Source organism: Leptopilina heterotoma, unplaced genomic scaffold (assembly GCF_015476425.1).
Source record: "Leptopilina heterotoma isolate Lh14 unplaced genomic scaffold, ASM1547642v1 Lhet_4, whole genome shotgun sequence".
Classification (NCBI taxonomy): Eukaryota; Metazoa; Arthropoda; class Insecta; order Hymenoptera; family Figitidae; genus Leptopilina; species Leptopilina heterotoma.
The window spans coordinates 729,170-755,886 of NW_025111063.1; the positions used below are offsets into that span (position 1 = coordinate 729,170).

The 26,717-nt window shown below is 20.2% G+C and overlaps 1 protein-coding gene across 1 annotated transcript in view; it reads left to right on the forward strand.

Moving 5' to 3' along the window:
• LOC122506244 (cadherin-87A) overlaps positions 1–26,717 on the forward strand; it is a 178,984-nt gene that overhangs the window by 116,594 nt on the left and 35,673 nt on the right. Inside the window, exon 3 of the mRNA XM_043618321.1 lies at positions 19,600–19,817. Within this exon, the coding sequence (XP_043474256.1) occupies positions 19,600–19,817 (218 nt within the window). The remainder of the gene's footprint in view (positions 1–19,599; positions 19,818–26,717) is intronic.

The window sequence follows — 26,717 nt, forward strand, 5'->3', positions numbered from 1 at the left end:
ATACTTTATGAGAATTCAATTTTAAGAAACATTCAATTAATTATTTATTTTTTGTATTTAAATAATTGAATTCTCGTAGAATTTTCTAATAAAAATTGATTTTCATTTCATAAAAATGAATTTCAGTTAAAATTTTAGATTTGAATATTTATTATTCAAATTATTTGTATATTGAAATAATATTCGAATATTAAAACCATTATAACATGAATTTTAAGAAATAATTGAATTTTGAAAAGGTTTCAAATTAAATTCTTTAAAAATTATAATTTTTCATACTTACAACCAACAATTCTGTGGAATTAATTATTTTGAAAAAGTTTAATTGAATTTTTTTCTGAAATTATTTGAAGTTTTTATTTTTTAATACGTATTCAATTGAAGAATTTCTTAATAATTAGGTTCCAGAAATTGGCATCGATGCTCAGCATCGAAATATATTTTTTCTTATTTTTATTGATAACATTTTTAATAATTTCACTACTTTCATTCACCTAGGAAGAAAAAACAATTTTAAAAGTACTTTTTTAACTTTAAAAACCTTGGGAAAAATCACGTCATTTTTTTCGGTTTAGTGCAAAAAATATTTTTCGATGCTGAGCATATCGATGGCAACTTCAGGACCTGAATAATTGAAATTTCATGTAAAATTGAATTATAAACAAATTGATTTAAAAATTCTCAAAGAAGAACTTTTTCAAAAATTATTAAAGATAATTAATTTAAAGAAGAATTTTATTTTACAATTCTAGATAATAATAATCGAATTAAAATGATGAAAATAATTTTGAAAAAATAACAGTAAAAATATTTCTATTATATAAAATAATGATCTTATCACTCGGTTATCTTTAATTTCTTCATGTTTTATAATATAAATATTTTTATAAATTGTTAAATTTCAAAAAGGTTTGAATTTGAATCTTTTCAAGAATTTTGATTCCTGTGTAAAAATATTAATGATTAAATATTTTTTTAGAAAAGAAGTTATTGATGTTTTCGAATAATTTGACAATCGTTTTTAACAAATAGAAATTTTGTAAATATTTTTTCCAAAATAAATTTAAAATTTCTTAAACAAAATTTGATTTATAACATTTTTTTTTTACTTAAAACTTATACTTTGTTTATGAATTGTAATTAGTAAGCAGAAAATGTGCAAAATATTTTCGACTTTTTAATTTTAATTTTTCAACAATTTTTTTATTTTTTTTAGAAAAAAGGAAAAAATAGCTGCATAATTTCAATTTGTCAAACAATTAAGTTTTTCATATTAACAAAAGGATAATATTTTGCAGGATTTACATTTGTTAATTACCTAAAACGTTTGTTACAAAATGCTAATTTTTTTAGAAACAAACTAATTAATAACATTACCTAATCATATTTTTAGATTAATAAAAAAATTTTTGAATTATTTGAAAAAAAGATAGGTAATATTATTAAATTAAAAAATATTTAAAAATATAAAGGAGTAGGTATACAAAAAAAAATTGATTCAAAACTAGAAAAATTGATTGAGAACAAAAAAAAATTGATTGAAATCTAAAAAAAAATTTCCCACATATACTGTAATCAATTTTAACATGAAACAAAATTAGAGACTAATTGACAAAATTTAATCAACAGGGGAGTAATAAATTTTTATTAAATAATTTTCCAGATTGTATATACATATATAAACTAAACGAAAATTCAGTGAATGTGTGGAGAAAAAAAATTGGTACTTAGTGGAGGGAAATAAATTTACGATTATTTATTTATTACAGTGGAAAATAATTTAATTAATTGTGAGTTGTAAATTAAATTTTCGCTTGATATTAATAGATAATAACAATTTGTTTTCATGCAAAATTCTGTATATATATTATATACAAATACATACATATATAATATATATATATATATATATATGTATATCTCATTTATAGGTGCAATTAAACTGGCAATTCCATTAAGTTCTCATACAAATGCCTGATATCAGAAACACACACACACATATATATATATATATATTGATGCATATTAAGTAAGAACAATACAAATTTTAATGATAACGACATATAAATGAATATTCATTTTGTAAAATTTATCAATCCAAAATAATACAATCAATGACAAATCTAATAGTCAAATTTAATTGTAATCAGTTTAATCAAATTTAATTGAATCAAGTACCCAGTAAACATTGATGAATATTTTAATTTGTGCATTTTAAGAGCTGTCGGTTCATAAAGCTCTTGTAAAATATTATTCATCATATTAATGACAAAATTTATATCGAAATCTTTTTATTTTATTGCTATTGTACAGAAAAAAAATTCTTTTTCAGTATTTTTAGTTTTTTTCAGTATTTTTTTTAGGTTTTCTAGTTTTTTACTAACATTTTATTTTAAATTTTAGTAATTTTTATTTTACTTAATGTTTTTTTGGCGCTTTTCAATTTTAAAAGAAATGTTAAATATTTAAAAAAGTTTTTTTTATATAACTATATCTAAACTAATAGAAGTTGAAGTAACAATTTTTTAAAAATATTTTCTAGTTGATTTTTTTCGTATTTTTTGAAAATAAAAAGCTTTCTTTTATTTTTAAGAAAATAATTGAACTTTACAAAGAATAAAATTGAATTTATTGAAAATAATTTTGAAGAACTCTCATAAAATTATTACTTATAGCGAAAAATTTTACTCGAAAATCCCAAAAATAATTAAATTTTGCAAGAGTTGCGGGTTAGAATTTTTATAAATAATTGAATTTCAAAAGGCTTCACTTTAAATAAATTTTAATAATAATTATTATTATTATCTATTTTTTTTTATAGTAAAAAAAACTTTTTTTACATATTTAACATTTTTTTTAAAATTGAAAAGTATAAGAAAAACGTTTAGTAACATAAAAATTACTAAAATTAAAAAAAGATTTTAAAAATACTAGAAAAAGTAAAAAAAAATCTAAAAAATACTAAAAAAAAACCAAAAATAATAAAAAAGAATTTGAACAACAGCAATAAAATAAAAATGATTTCAATAAAAATTTTTTCTTAATTAAAAAGTCCAAAGAAATTTGTATTTTGAAATATTTTTATTTACATTTTTTTTGAAATTAATTTAATTTTTTGTATAAATATTTAATTGAAAAAATTATTGAATAATATAGAAATTTCATAAAAATAAATTATTTACAAATGAATTTTAGAAATATTTTTGTTGAACTTTTTCTTCCTTTGAAAAATTGAATTCTCAAAGAACTTTCTCTAATTAATTTCTTATTATTATTATATTATTTAATATTGAATATATTAATATATAATAATAATAAGCCTATTATGTTATATATTTAATAATAATGTTATTATTATTTATTACTAATAACTACTTTTTAATTAAAATTGAAATTAAAAGAAACAATAAATCTATTCATCCAAATGTAAATTTATCATCAACTCTATTCAGCAAATATAGTAAATAGAAATTTTGCTAAATATATCTAGTGAAAATTAAATTAAATAAATATCAAACGGAATTTTGAGTGTAAATTTAATATTTTCTTTTTGTCCAAAATTCTAATTAACGATTTTCACAGTAAAATACATGAACACATTATATTATATTGAAAAGCATTTCATTTATAAACAGCAAAACAGATGCATGTTTAAATATTTAGTTATTTAACGAACGCAGGGTATTTTTTTTATTGCACGAATTTGTGAATTTCAAATACACGGAAAATTTCCTTTCTATGTACATATATAATCGCGAGAGATAAAACATAGAAATCTCGAAATTGAAGTATAATTAATTACGTTTATTGTAGTCTATTCATCTATCTCACTCTCTCTTTCTCTCTCTCTCTTTTGAAAGGATTAATTATTTTGCGGTGAATTGTTGCAACGTGGAATATATATTATTAGAGACGATGAATGTATTTTAGTTTTGCCATCTCTGATTTCTATCAAATCATTTGATTGATGATTAAATTAAAATATTGTCATGTAAAAAAGAGAGGAGATTTTAGAAAAAACCGTCTGATAATTAATTGAACTGCAAATATTATATACGAATATAGAGAATTTTTTTTTTAATTTTCAATTATAAATTCTTTAGAGAGTCGAAGAAGAAAAATTACAATTCTTTCACGAAAAAAAAAATTCATCTAGAAATAAAAATTGTACTATATTAGCGAAATTTTTTTATTTATTAAAGAATAGGAATTGAAAAAAATAAATTTATAAAAAATAAAACGGATCTAGATGTAAAAATATCTAAATATCTTTGAGATATTTTTTTATATTTATAAAATCGGAACAAATTTATCTTTTATCAATAGTTATTTTGACGCTAACAACAGGTACAGGGTTAATGGAACTGTCAGTTTAATTACGAGGCGAACGAAATAAATTTTACACAACAGTCTAACCGGATCAATTCATCTCGGATGAATATTAAATTTAAAAATAGAGATGATTTATTTGCTTTTGCATACGCCAACCAAAAAGTGGAATGCGAAAAAATTTTTTAACAATTTCAAATTAAATTTAACAGTATGACACTAATGAACAACAATAATAATAATAAAAATACATTTAAAGACAATGTTAAATGTGTTAAAAATAGTTAAATTAAATTTAAAGTAGTTAAAACTAAATTAATCAATTAAATATTAACTAACTGCATTTCTGCCCTACAACGGAAAAAGAAACTTTTAGAAGTAATATTTAATATTAATATTAATAATAATTAATACTATTGGTATTAATTTAATTTTTATTAATTTATTTAATTTCAGTTCAATATAATTTAATTTCATTCAAAATATTATTTAACTAGACGCGTTCGAAACGCAGTATTCCATTTATTATTATTATGCAAATTTTAAATTTTTTTCTTCAAACATCAACTTTAATTTTTGAATTATTTTAGATTTCAAATTTGAAAAAATTGACTTATTAACTAATTAACTATTATTATTTATTATTTTCTGAAATATTCATAAAATTCTTTAAAACAAATTCAATTATTTATAATAATTGGAAAATAAAATTTTTCGCATTAATTCAATTATTTTTATAAATAAATAAATTCTTTAATAATATTTATTATTTATAAAAATTACTGAATTCGTCAACAAATTTATGAAAATTGTTTCAAAGAAAATTTAAATTCTTCATATAAGAATTCAATTATTTTCAATATACAATTTCAAAAAAGTTTTTTGAAACAATTCATTTATTTTCCATAATTACAATACAATTTTCTTCACAAGAATTCAATTATTTTTAATTTTTTATAAATAAATAAATTCGTCAAGAATTGAAATTCAAATTTTTATAAATAATTGTTTTCCATAGAAAAATTTTATTATTTATGAAAATTATTGAATTCTTCAAGAATTTTATTAAAATTTATGAAAAAAATTTAATCGTTTCAAGAAAAATTTATATTCTTGATAGATCGTTAATTATTTTTGGAAATTTTAATAAAATATCTCGAAAGAATTTAATTATTTTTAAAAATTTTGATAAAATTTTGTTTATTAATATTAAATTATTTTCTGAAATAATAATAAAATTTTTTGAAACAATTCAATAATTGCAATAAAATTTTCTTCAGAAGAATTCAATTATTTTTATAAATGAATAAATTCGTCAAGAATTAAAATTCAAATTTTCATAAATATTTATTATTTGTGAAAATTATTGAATTCGTCAAGAATTATTTTTAATTTTTTATAAATTAATAAATTCGTCAAGAATTGAAGTTCAAATTTTTATAAATAATTATATTCCTTAGAAGAATTTTATTATTTATGAAAATTATTGAATTCGTCAAGAATTTTATTAAAATTGTTTCAACGAAAATTTTAATTCTTATTATAAGAATTCAATTATTTTCAATACAATATTTCAATGAAATTTCTTGATAAATCGTCAGTTATTTTTGAAAATTTTAATAAATTTTCTCGAAAGAATTCAATTATCGATTTTTAAAAAAATTTTTGATAAAATTTGTTTATTAAAATATAATTATTTTCAAAGAATTTCATTAAAATTTTTAAATTTTTTTTCAATTATTTCCAAATATTGTAAAGAAAATTAAATAAAATTCGTCGCAAAAAATTGAATTATTTTCTAACTGTTATAAAATTCTTCGGTGGAATTCAATTATTTCCTAAAATTTTAAATTCTAATTTTATGCCCAAAAAAATTGAAACTTTCAAAGTAGAGAAACGTATTTTTTTGCAATATAAATATTTTTGAAGAATAAAAGAAATAAATATTACACTGAAAAAAATTATATTTGATTCAAAGAATCGAATACTTGTCTATTAGCAAATAAATATTTAGTTGAATCGAATAATTTTTATTTAAGTCAATTAAATCGTATTTGCTTCAAATATTGAAATTACTGGTTCAAGTACAATTTATTTGACAAAAATAAAAATAAAAATAATAAAAATCGATATAAAAATTATTTGATTCAAGTAAATATTTATTGATAATAGACAAAAGTAATCGATTATTTGAATGAAATAAATTTTTTTTTTCAGTGTTTGGAATAAAATAAATAAATATTGTAGAATAATAATAATAATAATAATAATAATAATAATAATAATAATAATAATAATAATAATAATAATAATAATAATAAAATAATAATAATAATAATAATAATAATAATAATAATAATAATAAAATAATAATAATAATAGTAATAATAATAGTAATTATAATAATAATAATGGTAATAATAATAAAGTATAAAATAAAATAGAGAATGAAATATGGAATAAAATAAAGAATAAAATTTATAATTATTATTCACTATTAGTGGATTATTTTCTATATTATATTGCATTGTATATTATACATATATACACATATATTTATATATGTGTGACATAAGAATGTTAACGGGATATATAGAATCGAGGTGGGTAAGGTCTTCGCATTTTTTTGCCGACTTGGCTACTGACGTCACTGATGGAACGTGAACACCCGGTACTCACATCATATCTTTCAGCATCAGGACTAGAATATTTCAAGTTGCAATATATATATGTATATATATATACATATATATATTCTTCTTCCTAGGAAATGAAATTTTTTCTCTCCTCTATATACATGCATATAAAAATCGACTTTTTTATTAATCTTCCTTATGAGCATTCCATGGCAGTAAAAATTCTTTGAATTCTCCTCGCTGGTATTATTTTAAAAAATTTTCAATATTCACGTGTGGAATATTACAATATTTACCAACGCGGCACTTTGAATAAATAATAAATTTTTTTTGTATACTTTATATATTTATATTGTGTATATGTTAAATATTTCTAAATATTTTATTATGCTAAATAGTCAAGCAAAAATTATTTTTGAATTAAACATAATAATTTTGATTCAATAAAAATTATGTTTAATTTAATTTTAATTATTTAATTTAATATTAATTGTTCAATTTAATTTTAATTGTTCAACTTAATTTTAATTATTCAATTTAATTTTAATTATTTAATTTAACTACATATAAAATATGTTTAAGTTTAATTCAAACATATTTTTTTGGTTGGCTACTTATTTTTTGTTTAAAAAAAAAATTCTTTCTCAATGTAGAATAATGAAAATAGTAAGAAATAAAATTTAATTTTAAAGGAGTATAATAATAGTGAAAAATTAAGAATAAATTTCACCAGGGAAATATTTTAAATTAGAGAGGTGTGACACAAGGTAATTTTATCGGAATATTTTTCTTTTTGCTGAAGTCTCTGAAAATTCTATTACTAATGAAACTATTTTTCTTTAATTTTCCCGGCTTCATTATTTTGTTATCTCCTCTTTCTATACTCTCGACTTTGCTATGCAAGTGTAGCCAATTCCCAGTAGATGAAACTAAGTAAACGATAAGATCTCGTTTTAAAGACAAAAATAGAAAATGAAAAAAAAAGAAAAGTTACAACAAAAAAATTCTAAAACCATGAATAAATTCTTGACATTATTATTTTTACCGATATTCAATATTTCGTTTATATGTATATATTATAACAAAAATTAATTAATTAAATTTATTTACTTCTTTTTATTTTTCTAATTAAAAATTCAATTATTTATTTTTTATTTATATTTTTAATTTCTTTAAATCATTATTTTTTTTTAAAGTGATATTATGAATAAGTAAATAAATTAATAGGTAAAAAAATACAAAAATATATCAAATGTTGATTTTTTTACTCGGTCATCTTTAATTATTTTGAAACATGAAAAAATCAATTACTCCGAGTCTTCGACTCGGAGCAATCGATGTCTTCATGTTTTATAATTAAAAGATTATAAAGTAACTATTATTAAAGGTGACCGAGTGATAATTCAATTTTACAAAAAAATTCGATTATTTGGAAGTTCTTCAATTAATTATATATTAGAAAATAAAAACTTTAAATAATTTAAAAAGAAATTGAATTAAACTTTTTCAAAAAAATAAATTCTACATAATTGTCAGTTAAAAGTATAAAAGTTTCAAATTTTCAAATATTTTTATTTGTAACCTTTTCACAATTAAATTATTTTTAAAAATTCACACTATAATGCTTTAAATATTAATTATTACCTAAAATTATAACTAAAATTCATTATTAAAACCATGTTTATAAAAAAAAAAAAATTCTACGATCGAGAATTACATTATTTAGATAAAAAATTTAATTCTTATACAGAATGTTATCATCATATTTTTAAATAATTGAATTCTTTTGACGAATTTTAATAAAATTTTTAAGAATAATGACATTTTTCAAGGAATCTAATTAAAATTGTATTAAAAATAATTGAAATTCTGAGAAGAGTTTTATTTATTTATGAAAATAATGGAAAATTGCTAAAAAGAATTTTATTATAAAATAATTGCTTTATTGCGAATTAATTTTTAAAAAATTTGTTAATTGAATTTCCTTCAAATTTTTATTATTTTTAAAAATAATTAAATTTTTCGGAAGAATTTTAACAAAATTTTTTTTTAAATAATTGAATAGGTACTTTTGGAAAATTTTATTAAACCAGTATATAATGAAAATCATTGAATTGAGGAAAATTTTTGAAAAATTGAATTGCAGAGAAGAATTTTATTATTTATAAAGATAAATGAAATTTTGACGAGATTTTTATAAAAATTTTGAACGAAACTAAATTTATGCGAAGAATTTTATTTTTTATAAAGATAAATTAAATTTTGACGAGATTTAAAAAAAAAAAAAATTAGAACAAAATTGAATTTATGCGAAGAATTTTATTATTACTTTTGAAAATAAAATTGAAAAATTTCTGCAATCAAGAATTTAAAATAATTGTAATTATGATATTTTATTAAAATTGTATAAAAAAAAAATTGAATTCTTGCAAAGAAATATATTAAAATTTTTCAAATAATTGAATTCCTATGCAAAATTTTATTATTTATAAAAATAATTAAATTCTAGCAAATAATGTTTTTGTTTTACAATTTTTGGAAATAATTGAATTTTTTAAATTAATTTTATTAACATTTTGAAGAATAATTAAAATATTTCGAATAATTTAATTAAAATTGTATTGAAAATAATTAAAATTCTGAGAAGAGTTTTTTTATATTTTTAAAAATAATTAAATTTTTGGGAAGAATTTTAAGAATTTTAACAAAATTTTTTTTTGAAATAATTGAATTCTTTTGGAAAATTTTATTGAAGCAGTAGATATTGAAAATCATTGAATGGAGGAAAATTTTCAAAAATAATTGTATTGCAGACAAGAATTTTATTATTTATAAATATAAATATATTTATAAATAATAAAATTCTTTATAATTTATCTTTATAAATGAAATTTTGACGGAGATTTAAAAAAAATTTTGAACGAAATTGAATTTATGCGAAGAATTTAATTACTTTTGAAAATAATTGAATTTCTGCAATCAAGAATTCAAAATCATTGGAATTCTCATATTTTATTAAAATTATAGTAAAAATAATTGAATTCTAGTAAAGAATTTTTAAATAATTTTGAATAAATAATTTATCAAAAATGTTAATATTGAATTCTTTACAGAAATTTTATTGAATAAATAATTGAAATTCTGACGAGAAATTTATCTAAAATATTTTAATAACAATTGAATTCTTTCGACAATTGATGAACAAAAAACTAATTGCAAACCGATTACCGGAATTTACAACGATTATCATATTAACATAGATTATTAAAAAAATAATATAAAATGATGAATTATAATAAATAATATTGAAGAAATAATATTCACTATTTTTTTTAAAGCATTGTTTCTCTACAGTAAAATTTTTTTCGAAACATATTCTCGTACTCGCATATTATACAGGAACGAAATATTTTGTTTATTTCTTCCGCAGATATGTTTGTGATGCGGTACCGAAATATTATCCTGAAATAATGAAAGCATTATTTCAGCTTTAGAATGAAGATAATGTGGTTTGAAAAAAATAAAAAAGTCGACCCCATTGAAATTATTTGCCAGAGGGAAGAAAAATTGTAGTTTTTAATGATATTTTTATCTCGTAGGTGAATGGTTCTTCGCATATTCGTGCGAGGAAAAAAAAAGAATGAAAGAAATAACAGGGAATAAAAGTCATTCTTTTGTTTCTAATTACCTCGTTTTTTTCTCTTTTTTCTTTTTTTGACTCGGTTGCATATATAGTACACGGGGATCTTAACAGTTTCCAAGGTCCTTTGTAACCCTGTTTTATCGAGGAAAATCGCTCTCTCTCTCTCTTTCTCTCTCCGTTGGGGAATGTCCTGCAGGAACTAATTATTTCTGATCTCGAAGAACGACAAGAGACGAAGGTACAATGGTGTACCAAGTTTCTTTTGGACGATGGTACGATTAATTCTAGGGGAACGACACCCTCGAGGGTATTTGCCCTTATCCTCTCTCTCTCTCTCTCACTGTACTCCCCCCACTCTTTTTAATAGAGAATATATCCGGACTAGAATCTTGCTGCATGCAAATTCAAACTCTAACTCCATTGCTATTCGCATTAATGTCGATTACTTTTATTTTATTTTTATTTATTTTCGGGGCTTTTTTCTTTTGCATCGAATTAAACCACAGGCGGGTTTTTTTTTTATAGACTTTCTTCTAGCCCATTTTCATTATACGACTTGCGATCCGAGCAGTAAACAAACGAATTTTCTTATGCTAATTTTCAACATTCCTCAGGAATTGGAATTCTGTTTTCCGTTCTTGCTTTTAAGGAAACATTTAGTTTTTTTTAGATTTATTCTCGTTGTGTGTTAACATTGGATTTTTCTCTTGCAATGAGATATTTGTTCTTTATTGTTGTTGGTTTTGTAAATTTTATTGCTAGTAGAAGATACTTTTTTCTTTTACTGTTTCTTTGTAGAATTTTAATTGTTCGGAATTTTAGAAAATTTGAATTTTAAATGAATTTAATAAGAAATTTTTAAGAACTTTAATTATGTTCAATAAAATTTCTCGACAGAATTTAATAATTATTAAAATTTTTTTTGAATTTTGAATGAATTTAATTAGAAATTTTTAAAAACTTTAATTATGTTCAATAAAATTTCTCGAAAGAATTAAAAAATTATTAAAATTGTTGATAAATAACTTGTCAGAATTCCAATTAATTTAAATTCTTTACAAGAATTCAATTATTATTAATACAATTTTAATAAAATATAAGAATAACTCAATTATTCTTAAAAATTTCTATAAGTTTTTTTTTTGTAGAATTTGAATTATTTTGAATTTTAGAAAATTTTAATTTTAAATGAATTTATAATTAGGAATTTTCAAGAACTTTAATTATTTTCAAATAAAATTTCTTGAAAGAATTCAATAATTATTAACAAATTTTTGATAAATTACTTGTCAGAATTCCAATTATTTACAAGAATTCAAATATTTTTGATACAATTTGAATAAAAAAAAGCAGAACTCAATTATTCTTAAAAATTTCGATAAATTTCTGTGTAGAATTTCAATTACTTTTAATTTTAAAAAATTTGAATTAATAATTATTAACATTTTTAATAAATTGTCAGAATTCAAATTATCTGAACTTCTTTACAAGAATTCAATTAGTTTTAATGCAATTTTAATAAAATATTAGAATTCAATTATTCTTAAAAATTTCGTAAAATATCTTTGTAGAATTTCAATTATTTTGCGAATTTTAGAAAATTTAAATTTTAAATGAATTTAATTAGAAACTTTTAAGAACTTTAATTATTTTCAATAAAATTTCTCGAAAGAATTGAATAATTATTAACATTTTTTATAAACTACTTGTCAGAATTCAAATTATTTAAAATTCTTTACTAGAATTCAATTATTTTCATAGTACAATTTTAAAAATATATCAGAATTCAATTATACTTCAAAATTTCATAAATTTTTGTTATTTAAAAAAAAAAAATTATTTTGCGAATTTTAGAAAATTTGAATTCTAAATGAATTTAATTGGAATTTTTGAAGAACTTTATTTATTTTCAATAAAATTTCTTGAAAGAATTCAATAATTATTGACAATTTTTTATAAATTGCTTGTTAGAATATTATCAACGTTATTCTCAGAAGGAAAAATTTGTAAAATAGATATTTTTAAATATTTATTTAAAATAACATTGTAAAAAAAAAAAATTCTTTATGTAAATTTTATTTTGAAATAATGGAAATGAAACTACAATCTGCAGGGAGTGAGAAAGACAGATACATATATATACGCGTTTTGTACTTTACACGCCCCCAAGGCAAGAAAATGTTGGCTTGTGTGGAAGTTTGATTAGACTTGTTAATGCAATTTTCTTAAAAGCTCACATGGATTGAAATTGTAATATACAATTGTAATACTTCATGTCATGAAATTTACAGCGGTAGAGTGCATTATTATTATCAAAAATATAATAATAAACTTTGTCATTTTATTATAAAATTTAAAAGAAAAAGTTTAATAAGAAAAAAGAACAAAATCAAAAAAAATTCCACGGGAATTCAATTATTTTTATAAATTATAAAATTTTTTTAAGGAATTCAATTATTTTCATAAAAAAATAATTTAAAATATTCTAAAAAATAATAATTGAATTGAAATGATAAACATAATTTTGAAGAAGTTACAGTAACAATATTCTTATGATATAAAATAATGATTTTATCTCTCGGTCATTTTTAATTTATTAGAAAACATGAAGAAATCGATCACTCCGAGTCTTCGACTCGGAGCAATCAATATCTTCGTGTTTTATAACAATATTTTTATAAATTGTTTCATTTAAAAAAGATTTGAATTTTAAATTTTTGAATGTCTTAATTCCTGTGGAAAATCCTGTTCCAAAAATAAGATTAAAAATAGGAATTAGTGCAAATATTTTTCTTCTTTTTCTAAAACAAAATAATAAAAATTTTTATAATTAAACTTTTAAATTGGAGTAAATTTTTAATTTTACATTAAAGAAAATTTTTTCCATTCTCCTTTTAATAGAATAGCGATATACGACATTTATTCGAAAGAAATTGAAAATGATAAATTGCTTTTTCGGTATATATGGAAATATTGAAAATTTTTTTCTTTATCATTTCTGATATGCAATTCTTTTCGTATATAAACCGCTTAGACTTAGAGAGAGAAGAGAGAGAGAGAGTGAGTGAGAGAGAGTAGAATATACTATTCTTGGCTTTTGAAACCTCTTCCTTCTCTCCCAAAACCTCTATCTCCTTTCACTAAAATCGCCCTTGCTTGAAAATCGGCTTTATTTTATCATGAGTTAGCAATGGACCACAATTCGCTTTTGAGACTCACTCGTCATTTCTAAGTACCGTGACGTTAAATTCAAATGAGCAACCAAAGCGCGCTAAAGCGCAACCACAATTTCACTCAAGGACCAATTTTCTCATTTTGATATATATACGAAAGCTCGCTTTTTATTCACTACCCCATATCCATGACATCGTAAATGGACGCGAATTTATAAATCGCTTCTCTCATTCTGCTTTTAAATTGTAAGTATGTATTTTTCGCTTTTAATTATAGAAACAAAATTTTGTCGCTCTTTTTCAATAATAAATAGGTAACTTGGAAGATTTTTAATATTAATTTAAAAAATTCTCAGTTTTTTTAAACTGAAGTCCCTTTTTGAAAAATAAAATTCCCTTTTTTTTTAACTAATATTACGTGAAAAAATCACTGCTTGATTCCTGCAAATAGAATTCATTTGAACCAAATAAAGACTATTTGAATCAAAATAAATCCAATTGGGTAAAATAAAATCTATATGAATTAAGTAACATACATTTAAACGAAATTAAATTAATTTATTGAACCAAGTAAAATTTATGTTTGAACTAAATAAAAACCAATTTGCCCCAAAAAAATCCATTTAAAGCAAATAAAATTCATTTGAAACAAATAAAATCCATTTAAACCAAATGCAATCCATATGAACCAAATAAAATCTATTTCGATTAAATAAAATATTATATACGTTTAGAATAATAAAATAGTTTATTGAATCAAGCAAAATTTATTTTTAAACCAAATAAAGCCAATTTGAGTCAAATAAAATCCATTTGAATCAAGTAAAATTCGTTTAAACGAAACAAAATCGATTTATTCAACGATGTAAAATTTATGTTTCGACGAGAAAAAATCCATTTAAACCAAATAAAATCCATTTGAACCAAATAAAATCTATTTCGATTAAATAAAACACTATACGTTTTAAATAATAAAATAATTCATTGAATCAAGTAAAATTTATTTTTAAACCAAATGAAGCCAATTTGAACGTGATAAAATCCATTTGAATCAAGTAAAATTCGTTTAAACCAAATAAAATTCATTAGAAACAAATAAAATTCATTTGAACCAAATAAAAATCATTTAAACCAAATGAAATCCTTTTGAACAAAAAAAATCCATTTAAACTATAAATAAAATTCATTTGAAACAAATAAAATCCATTTAAACCAAATAAAATCCATTTAAACCAAATGCAATTTATATGAACCAAATAAAATCTATTTCGATTAAATAAAATATTCAGGGTGGCCGCTGGACCGGGAAAACCGGGAAATGACAGTGAATTTTTTTGGACAGGGAAAAACCGGGAAATGACAGTGAATTTTGATCTTGACCGGGATTTTGGAATTTTGTTTTTAAAAACACACATTACTTTGTGAGAAAAAATAGAAATATTTATTTTAAGATTTTGGTATTAACTATATTTCATTAAAAAAGATTGAATGATCTTCTATAAAATCTATTTATATTTTGTCAGAGAATTTTATAAAAAGTACTATAAAAATATTCAATTTCTAGAATTTATAAGAAAATTATGAATTTTGCTGTCCAACGTGACAGACTTAGAAAAAGAAAATATTAAATTTAATTTTAAATTCTTTCTATTTCTAACAATAATTAAACAAAATATAATTTTAATTAAATTTGTCAAAAAAATTTCAAAGAGAAAAAATTTCACATCCTATAAAATAATGAAAAATAAATCATTTTAAAAATTTTTTGCAATTAATATTATAACAAAACAAATTTGAATTATTAAAAATTTGAACTAATTAGAACAAAAGTGATACGAAATTTATAAAAATGAATTTTTGAATAATAAATAAAGTAAATAAAAATAAATAAAGTTTCTTTTCTTAGAAAATAAATTTTAAAAAACCGTATTTTTCATTAATATCAATTAGTTTTTTTACAATTATTCATAAGCAAATTTTTCGATTTTTTAGAATGTTAAATTAATATTACTAATATTATTATAGACTGAATTTTAAAAAATTTCAAATTGAAGTTTTAGAAAAGTTGAATTTTAAAAGATTTTAATTAAAAATTCTGAATAATTTAGTCTTTAAAAATATTTTTATTCACATTTTTCAAATTAGTTATGTTTTTAAATATGTAATATTTAATTGAAAAATTTTCAAATTATTCAAAATTTCATGAAATTGTCTTGTAAACAAGTGTATTTTAGAAATATTTTAGTTATTTCTAGAATATAATTGAATTGAAATTTTGAAAATAATTTTTAATAAGTTGCAGTAGCAATTCTTAAAAATTATTTAAAGGATTTGAAATTTGAATTTTTTTTTGAAATTTGAATACCTACTATATGGAAAAATAATGGATAATAATTAAATATTTATTTCAAAAAATCTATTTAAGTTCAAAATTATTTTTAGAGTAAACTAAAATATTTTTAGGTTTTGGGAAAAAGTCAAAGTTTTGTCTAAAAATCAGGAAATTCTTTCAATCTTTCATGGAATAATTTATTTTCAGAGTTATTATTTATGACCGGGAAAAATAATTTATGACCGGGAATGGACCGGGAAATGACCGTGAATTTTTTTTTACAAAAAAAGTGGCCACCCTGAATAAAATATTATATACGTTTAGAATAATAAAATATTTTATTGAATCAAGCAAAATTTATTTTTAAACCAAATAAAGCCAATTTGAGTCAAATACAATCCATTTGAATCAAGTAAAATTCGTTTAAACGAAACAAAATCGATTTATTCAACGATGTAAAATTTATGTTTCGACAAGAAAAAATCCATTTAAACCAAATAAAATCCATTTGAACCAAATAAAATCTATTTCGATTAAATAAAACACTATACGTTTTAAATAATAAAATAATTCATTGAATCAAGTAAAATTTATTTTTAAACCAAATGAAGCCAATTTGAACGTGATAAAATCCATTTGAATCAAGTAAAATTCGTTTAAACCAAATAAAATTCATTAGAAACAAATAAAATTCATTTGAACCAAATAAAAATCATTTAAACCAAATGAAATCCTTTTGAACAAAAAAAAATCCATTTAAACTATAAATAATATTCATTTGAACCAAAAAAATCCATTTAAACCAAATAAAATTCATCTGAACAAAATAAAATCCATTTAAATAAAGTAAAACTCATTTATACAAAACAAAATAAATTTATTGAACCAAGTAAAATTTATGTTTAAACGAAATAAAATCCATTTGAACCAAAAAAATTCATTTAAACCAAATAAAATCCATTTGAACCAAATAAAAACTATATTTCGATCAAATAAAATACTATACGTTTAAAATAATAAAATAATTCATTGAATCAAGTAAAATTTATTTTTAAACCAAATAAAGCCAATTTGAATAAAAAAAAAATCCATTTGAACCAAATAAAATCCATTTATACCAAATAAAAACTATATTTCGATCAAATAAAATACTATACATTTAAAATAATAAAATAATTCATTGAATCAAGTAAAAATTATTTTTAAACCAAATAAAGCCAATTTGAATAAAAATAAATCCATTTGAATAGATTAAAATACGTTTAAACGAAATAAAATCGATTTGGATCAAGTAAAATACGTTTAAACGAAACAAAATTAATTTATTGAACCAAGCAAAATTTATTTTTGAACTAAATAAAATCCGTTTAAATACAGTAAAACCAGTTAATTAAAATAAAATTTATTTATATAAAGTGAAACCAAATAGAATTTATTAGGTAATTCTAAATAAAAACAAATAAAATTCATTTTAATCAAAAAAGATTTATTTGGCTGAAATAAAATCTATTTAATCGAAATAAAATTTATTTTCATGAAATAAAATTGATTTTAGCTGGTAAATAAATGTTATTTGGTTAATTAAAATTCATTTGAACCAAATAAAATCCATTTGGATCAAATAAAATCCATTTGGATAATATAAAATGCATTTTGATCGAATAAAATGCGTTTAAAAGAAATAAAATTAATTTATTGAAGCAAGTAAAATTTTTGAATAACAAAAACCATTTGAACCAAATAAAATCATATTTGAACCAAATAAAATCTATTTTGATCAAATAAAATACTATAAGTTTAAAGAAAATAAAATTAATTTATTGAATTAAGTAAAATTTATTTTGAAACAAAAAGAAATCCATTTGAACCAAATGAAGTTCATTTTGAACCAAATAAAATCCATTTGGACAAAATAAATTCATTTGGATCATATAAAATCAATTTTGATTGAATAAAATACGTTTAAAAGATATAAAATTAATTTCTTGAACCAAGTAAAATTTTTGAATAAAAAAAACCATTTGAACCACATAAAATCCATTTGAACCAAATAAAATCATATTGAAACCAATTAAAATCAAATTTGAACCAAATAAAATCCATTTACATCAAATAAAATTTATTTGCATCAAGTAAAATACTATAAGTTTAAAGAAAATAAAATTAATTTATTGAATTAAGTAAAATTTGTTTTGAAACAAAAAAAAATCCAATTGAACCAAATAAAAGCCATTTGAACCAAATAAAATCCATTATTGAATTCAATAAAACCATTGGATTTAAAATAAAATCCATTTATATCAAACAAAACCCATTTGAAACAAATAAAGTTCACATAAACTAAATAAAAAATTTATTTGCAAATAAATAAAAATAAAAACTGTTTATTTCTAATGTAAATGATAGGAGAAAAAAATCAATATAACGGTCCTTTGATCCTCTTGAAGTGAAAACCAACGGAAATTCTATACGTGTATATATATCTTATCTATATACATGTACGCGTGAAATTTCCCTGAGGAAAATCGAAAATTAGATTGGGAAAATGGCACTGGATGTATACATATAAGGTGTTAAAATTGAAGTTTTCCCACTTGTCCGTTGATTTTCTCTTATCTTTGTCTTCGGGTGGCCATCATTCGAAGCGAGTCGTATAACAACTTTGCTTTTTATGGCATCGTTCGATATAAACCTGTGTCAGCTCTTTAAAAAGTCGTCCTACAGTGAGCAATTGTCGAGTGACGATTATCTCAGTGCAGTGTGTTCTATGACGGTTTTCTACCATCGTCATTTTCTCTCCCTCTCTCTCTTTCTCTATATTTCTCTCTCACTATGGATTAACCACTGCATTTTCGCTTCTCGCGCAATCACTATTATATATACTATATAGTTGTGTGTTTGTATATATATATATAAAAATATATAGTGCTCTGCAATCAAAGAAAGAGAAATTTACTCCATAGTCTTATCCCGGACAAAAAATAAAAATATAAAAGAGGAAAAAGTAGGAAAAATAGTAGTAAAGAACTGTAATAATGTGAATTAAATTCTTTTCTTTTTTTACAATTTAAAATAAATATTTATCATTAAATTTATTTCATTAAATTACTCTCTAAATCTGTATTAGTAAAAATGTTTACTAATTCGAATTAGTGACTGACTTTTTGATTTATTAGTGAAGTTTACTAAATAAATAGTAATTTCTACTAATTTATTATAGTAAACTTTACTAATTTGAAAGCAAAAGATTAGTCAATTAAATTAGTATAGATACAATTTACTAATTCAAATTTAGAGAGTAATTTATTTAATTAAATTAATTTAGTTCTGTATAATTTTTAATTTAATGTTAAATGTTAAATAAAAATTTACTATTTAATTTAAAAAATATACTTATTATTATAAATGGAAAATTGATATTATTCGTAATAGTAGGAACTTTGTAATTATTAATTATAATTAATGAAAGAATATATTATTTTTCAGTTGGGAGCAATGTAAACGAGCCACCGATTTTGGCAACTGGAGGCTATCCAATGGGATTGACACTTCCCGAGTCAACACCTGTCGGAACGAAGGTCTTCACATTAAAAGCACACGATCCAGAGGGTTCACCTGTCAAATATGGAATTCAATTAACCGACAAGTTTGTCGTTAATCCACAAACAGGCGTCATATCCCTCGCCAAACCTCTGAACCGTGAGGTAATGTAATAATCTCTATGTACTTACTTTATTATTTTTAATTTCCATCCTTCTTTTCTTTTTTATTTTTTTAAATTAAATTAACACAGTCAGGGCTCGAACTGGGTCCGTAAATTTGCTTCAAGTCCGTAAAAGTCAGCTTTTTAAAAAAAAAGGTCCGTAAAGTTCGTAATTTGATTAAAAAAAGACAAAAAGTTCGTAAATTGTACGAGAAGTTTAGAACAATTACAAATTATAGGAGAAATTCAATTATTTTCAACATTACTAAAATTCTTCGCAAAAATTCAATTATTTTCAAAATTTTTTTTTTAATTCTTGTCAAAATTTCAATTATCTTTAAGAAATAATTAAATTCTTCTCTGAAATTCAATTATTTTCAAAAATTTTAATAAAATTCTTGGGAAAATTTCAATTATTTTCAAAAATTTTCCTCAATTCAATGATTTTTCATATCTACTATTTTAATAAAATTTTCCAAAAGAATTCAATTATTTAAAAAAAATTTAATAAAATTCTACGCAAGCCTTTAATTATTTTTATAAAATAATAAAAATTTTACAGAGGAGTTTAATTACAAATTTTTTTTATAAATTTCTTCGCAATCATTAAATTATTATTTTCATAAATAATAAAATTTTTACTGAGATTCAATTATTTACGTAAATAATAATAAATTTTTTTTAGGAATTCAATTATTTTCATAAATAATAAAACTCATTGCAGAATTTTAATTATTTTTAATTCAATTTTAATCGAATTCCTCGAAAAATGTAATTATTCTTAAAAATTTGATTAAAATTCGTCGAAAGAATTCAATTGTTTAAAAATTTATTGATAAAATTCTTTATGAGAATTAAATTTTAAAAAACGTTCAATTATTCAATGAATTGTTTGTTTTGCATTTAAATAATTGAATTCTAGTAGAATTTTCTAATGAAAATTGATTTAAAAATTAATTTCAATTAAAATTTTGGATTATTAATGAATATTAAATGCATTAGAGGGCGAATTTTTAGAAATAATTAAATTTTTAAAAGGTTTCAAATTTCAAATTAAAGTTTTCTTTTTTTAAAAGTTTAATTGAATTTTTTTATATTATTTTGTTTTTATTTTCTAATATATATTTAATTGAATTTTTAAAAATAATGCATTTATATAGAAGAATTTTAGCTAAAAACGAAAAAAATCCAATTGTTCTTACAAATAATAAAACTCATTGCAGAATTTTAATTATTTTTAATTCAATTTTAATCGAATTCCTCGAAAATTGTAATTATTCTTAAAAATTTGATTAAAATTCGTCGAAAGAATTCAATTATTTAAAAATTTGTTGATAATATTCTTTATGGGAATTGAATTTTACGAAATTTGCAATTTTTAAAAATTCTCATCAAAATTTCAATTATCTTTAGAAATAATTAAATTCTTCGCCGAAATTAAATTATTATCAAAAATTTTCCTCAATTCAATAATTTCCAATATCTACTATTATCATAACATTTTCTAAAAGAATTCAATTATTTAAAAAAAAATTTAATAAAATTCTACACAAAACTTTTAATTATTTTCAAAAAATAATAAAAATTTTACAGGAATTATTATTATTTTCATAAATATTAAAATTTTCACAGGGATTCAATTATTTTCGTATATAATAAAATTCTTTTTAGGGATTCAATTATTTTCACAAATAATAAAACTCATTGCAGAATTTCAATTATTTTTAAATTTAATACAATTTTAATCGAATTTCTCGAAAAATGCATAATTATTTATTATTCTTAAGAATTTGTAAATAATTGAATTTTGAAATTAATTTTTTTGAAAAAGTTTAATTGAATTTTTATTAAAAATAATGCATTAATTTATAAAAGAATTTTAGTTAAAAACACGAAAAAAAAATTTAATTTTAGAGAAGTTGAAAATTATTGCATAAATTTAATTATTCTTAAAAATTTTAATAAAATTCGTCGAAAGAATTCAATTATTTGAAAATATGTTTATAATATTCTTTATGGTAATTGAATTTTATTAAGAAACATTCAATTATTTAATAAATTATTTATTTTTGTATTTAAATAATTTAATTCTCGTAGAATTTTCTAATAAAAATTGATTTAAGAATGGTTTTTAGTTCAAGTTTTAGATAATAATTGAATATTAAAAAGCAATATACTTGCAATTTTTAGAAATAATTGAATTTTGAAATTAATTTTTTTGCAAAAGTTTAATTGAATTTTTTTTTATATTATTTTAAGTTTTTATTTTCTAATATATAATTTAAGAATTTACGAATAATTGAAATTTTGTAAAATTAAATATTGTAAACAAATAGATTTGAAAATTGTCAAAAAAAATTTTCGAAAATTATTAAAAATAATCGATTTAAAAAAAAATTTTAGTTAAAAATTCTTGAAAATAATAATTGAATTGATAATGATTTTATTGTTCGGTCATCTTTTATTATAAAACATGAAGAATTTGATCACTCCGAGTCGAAGACACGGAGTTATCGATATCTTCATGTTTTATAGTTACGAAAAATTTAATTTATAATTTTAAGTAAAATGTTCTCTTATTTGACTCGGACTGGTTATATTTTTGTTAGTAATTGCAGCTTAAATTAGTACCAAAAAAGATTAAAATAATTCATTTTTGAATTAATTTTTTCTATGAAAAACATTTGTCTAAATAAGTAAAAAAAATTATATAGTTGTATAACATTTTGGCAAAATAATCCTTCGATGGATTATTTTAATCCTTGATGGATTAAAGTGTTTCAGATTAATTTTCCTTTCCCATATATAATGTAGTTAAAAAATTTATAGACTGTAAAAAAATTTTATATAATGCGGGAAATTTTAATCAATTTTGTTTTTGAATTGCTAGTATTTGGAATTTTTTTTCTATCTTTAAACAATTTTAATTAAATTAGAAGTAAATTTTTTGTTGATAGAAGTTAATTAAATTGGGTCACACATCAAAGCCAATTTCTTGTTTCCTTCCATTAAGAAAGTTTAAAAGTAACTTTAAATTTGGTTTAACTTTATCTCATCATTAAATTAACACTTGACTGCAGTTTTGATTGCAATTCTTTTTTTACTTTACCAGCAATGTTTTAGTGGATCCCTTTTTCATTTAGATACATAAAGAATTAAATTATTTTAATATAAATTTGATGAAAAATTTTTTGTCACCATAAATGGCAATCAATTTATTTAAAATATTACCTAATATCGTAAAAGAGTCTGGTACTTTATTTATTTAGAACTATATGTTTAAAGCAAATTTAATATTCTTCATTCGATTTTCCATTATTTGCAAATCTTTTTCAATATATAAATTACAAAAAAGAAATTCTTTTTTTTTGTACATAGTCTCTTATTTTTAAAGTAATGAACGTCACTTTAGTTATTTAAAAAAAATTCTCTCTCTCCCTTTCTCTCTCTCTTTCAACTCCTTTTTTCTCTCTGTAAAAAAACGAGAGATTTACATCGAAATCAAACCATCGGTTGTATTTTATATTTTATCTCACATTTTACACAAGCAAAAAAAAGAGAACTCGTCCTATCTCAATTTTAAATGTCATAAATCATTTGTTTTCGCTTGAAATTTTATTTTATGTTTTTTTTCCTTTGGCTTTGCTTAAAATACACTGTGGGTCATTTGAAAATATTTAATAATTTACTTTATGCAATATAAAATCATCAATTATTCATTTTTTGTCACATTTTTATTCAACGACAACATCTCATTTTTCCTTTATAAATATAAATGTATATATAATTCAGTTCAACATTGCGGAAAGTTTTTCATTATACTGTGAAATATTTTTCTTTCTTTCTATATTAATTTGCATGAATATTAAAATAATCATAATTTTATAGTTTATTATTTGAAATAATAAAATTTTTGTTATTTAACTGAGAATTCTTTTATTTTTCTATTTTTCGTCTGAACAAAATTAATGATTTCTCTACTTAATAATAAAAAAAACTAAAATTTTTCATCCATTTTAATTAATATATTAATAATAATTTTTAGTAATATTTAATAATTTATCTATTTTATTTAAAAATACTGTTCTGACCAATTTCTATTTTATTAAAAAATCCCTTTAATAGAGTTATAATCAACTTAAAAATAGTTTTCGTCTGACCAAAAAACAATATTATTTATAATGAAAACCGAAAAATGAATTCAAAAAAAATTTATTTCATTAGAAATAATTATTGTCTGATCAAAATTGAAAATTTCTACTTAAAAATAAAAAACAAGAAATTACTTTTTCTTATTTTCTCGAGAATTACTTCAAATCCTCTAAAAGTTATAATAAAAAAATTATATATTCTCTAAAATTTTAATAAAAATTCTTAGAAATAATTCAAAAAATTTTAATAAAATTCTTTTAAAACGATTCAATTATTTTTAATATATCTACAATTTTAATATAAAGTTTAACAAAAGATATTGATTATCTAAACAAAATTTTTTATAATTTTTTTGCAAAAATTCAATAGTTTTCGTAAAATTTTCACAGGAATTAAATTATTTATAAATTATAACACAATTTTTCGAAAATATCAATTATTTAAAAAAAAAATCGCTATAAAATTCTCCGAAGGAAATCAATTATTTTCATAAATTATACAATTCTTTGTAGGATTTCAATTATTTTTAATACAATTTTTATTAAAATTCTTCGAAAAAATTCAACTACTTTCAAATATTTTCAATAAAACATTCAAAAAAATGCAATTATATATAATAATCGTCGTGATTCCAGATTTCCGGATCTCTGTCCACACTTGAAGTTAGTTATAATTATTCTTTTGTTTTTTATACGTTTTGATAGAAAACAGAAATATACATATACATATATACATACATTATAATAATCGCAAGTTTCCTTTCCGTTAGCAAATTATCTGCATTCATTTGTTTGTTTTGAAAATTTAATTTTGTGGGTTAAGTATTGGCATTTTTTATATATTTTTTAATGTCAAACTTTTTAATGTGGAAAATACTTTACTTATTAAATTGTCTCGACTCTTTGGTAAAAAATCTAAAATTATCGAAAATAATCAAAAATTCAAAAATCCGAATTTCCTTAAATTCAACATTTTTTCCTCTCTTTTATAGGATTTAGCTTCATTATTTTTGTGCTTTTGGAAAATACTTTACTTATTTAATAGTCTCCACCCTTTGGTAAAAAATCCAAAATTATCGAAAATTATCAAAAATTAAAAATCCAAATTTCTTAAAATTCAATATTTTTTCCTCTCTTTTATGGGATTTAGCTTCATTATTTTTGTGCTTTTGGAAAATACTTTTCTTATTAAATTGTCTCGACTCTTTAGTAAAAAATGTGAAATTATCGAAAATTATCAAAAATCCGAATTTCTTAAAATTCAACATTTTTTCCTCTCTTTTATAGGATTTAGCTTCATTATTTTTGTGCTTTTGGAAAATACTTTACTTATTTAATAGTCTCGACTCTTTGGTTAAAAATCTAAAATTATCAAAAATTCGAAAAAATTCAAAAATCCGAATTTCCTTAAATTCAACATTTTTTCCTCTCTTTTATAGGATTTAGCTTCATTATTTTTGTGCTTTTGGAAAATACTTTACTTATTTAATAGTCTCCACCCTTTGGTAAAAAATCCAAAATTATCGAAAATTATCAAAAATTAAAAATCCAAATTTCTTAAAATTCAATATTTTTTCCTCTCTTTTATGGGATTTAGCTTCATTATTTTTGTGCTTTTGGAAAATACTTTTCTTATTAAATTGTCTCGACTCTTTAGTAAAAAATGTGAAATTATCGAAAATTATCAAAAATCCGAATTTCTTAAAATTCAACATTTTTTCCTCTCTTTTATAGGATTTAGCTTCATTATTTTTGTGCTTTTGGAAAATACTTTACTTATTTAATAGTCTCGACTCTTTGGTTAAAAATCTAAAATTATCAAAAATTCGAAAAAATTCAAAAATCCGATTTTCTTAAAATTCAACATTTTTTCTTCTCTTTTATGGGATTTAGCTTCATTATTTTTGTGCTTTTGGAAAATACTTTACATATTAAATTGTCTCTACTCTTTGGTAAAAATGTGAAATTATCGAAAATTATCAAAAATTCAAAAATCCGAATTTCTTAAAATTCAACATTTTTCCCTCTCTTTTATAGGATTTAGCTTCATTATTTTTGTGCTTTTGGAAAATACTTTACTTATTAAATTGTCTCGACTCTTTGGTAAAAAATGTGAAATTATCGAAAATTATCAAAAATTCAAAAATCCGAATTTCTTAAAATTCAACATTTTTTCCTCTCTTTTATAGGATTTAGCTTCATTATTTTTGTGCTTTTGGAAAATACTTTACTTATTTAATAGTCTCGACTCTTTGGTTAAAAATCTAAAATTATCAAAAATTCGAAAAAATTCAAAAATCCGATTTTCTTAAAATTCAACATTTTTTCTTCTCTTTTATGGGATTTAGCTTCATTATTTTTGTGCTTTTGGAAAATACTTTACATATTAAATTGTCTCTACTCTTTGGTAAAAATGTGAAATTATCGAAAATTATCAAAAATTCAAAAATCCGAATTTCTTAAAATTCAACATTTTTCCCTCTCTTTTATAGGATTTAGCTTCATTATTTTTGTGCTTTTGGAAAATACTTTACTTATTAAATTGTCTCGACTCTTTGGTAAAAAATGTGAAATTATCGAAAATTATCAAAAATTCAAAAATCCGAATTTCTTAAAATTCAACATTTTTTCCTCTCTTTTATAGGATTTAGCTTCATTATTTTTGTGCTTTTGGAAAATACTTTACTTATTTAATAGTCTCGACTCTTTGGTTAAAAATCTAAAATTATCAAAAATTCGAAAAAATTCAA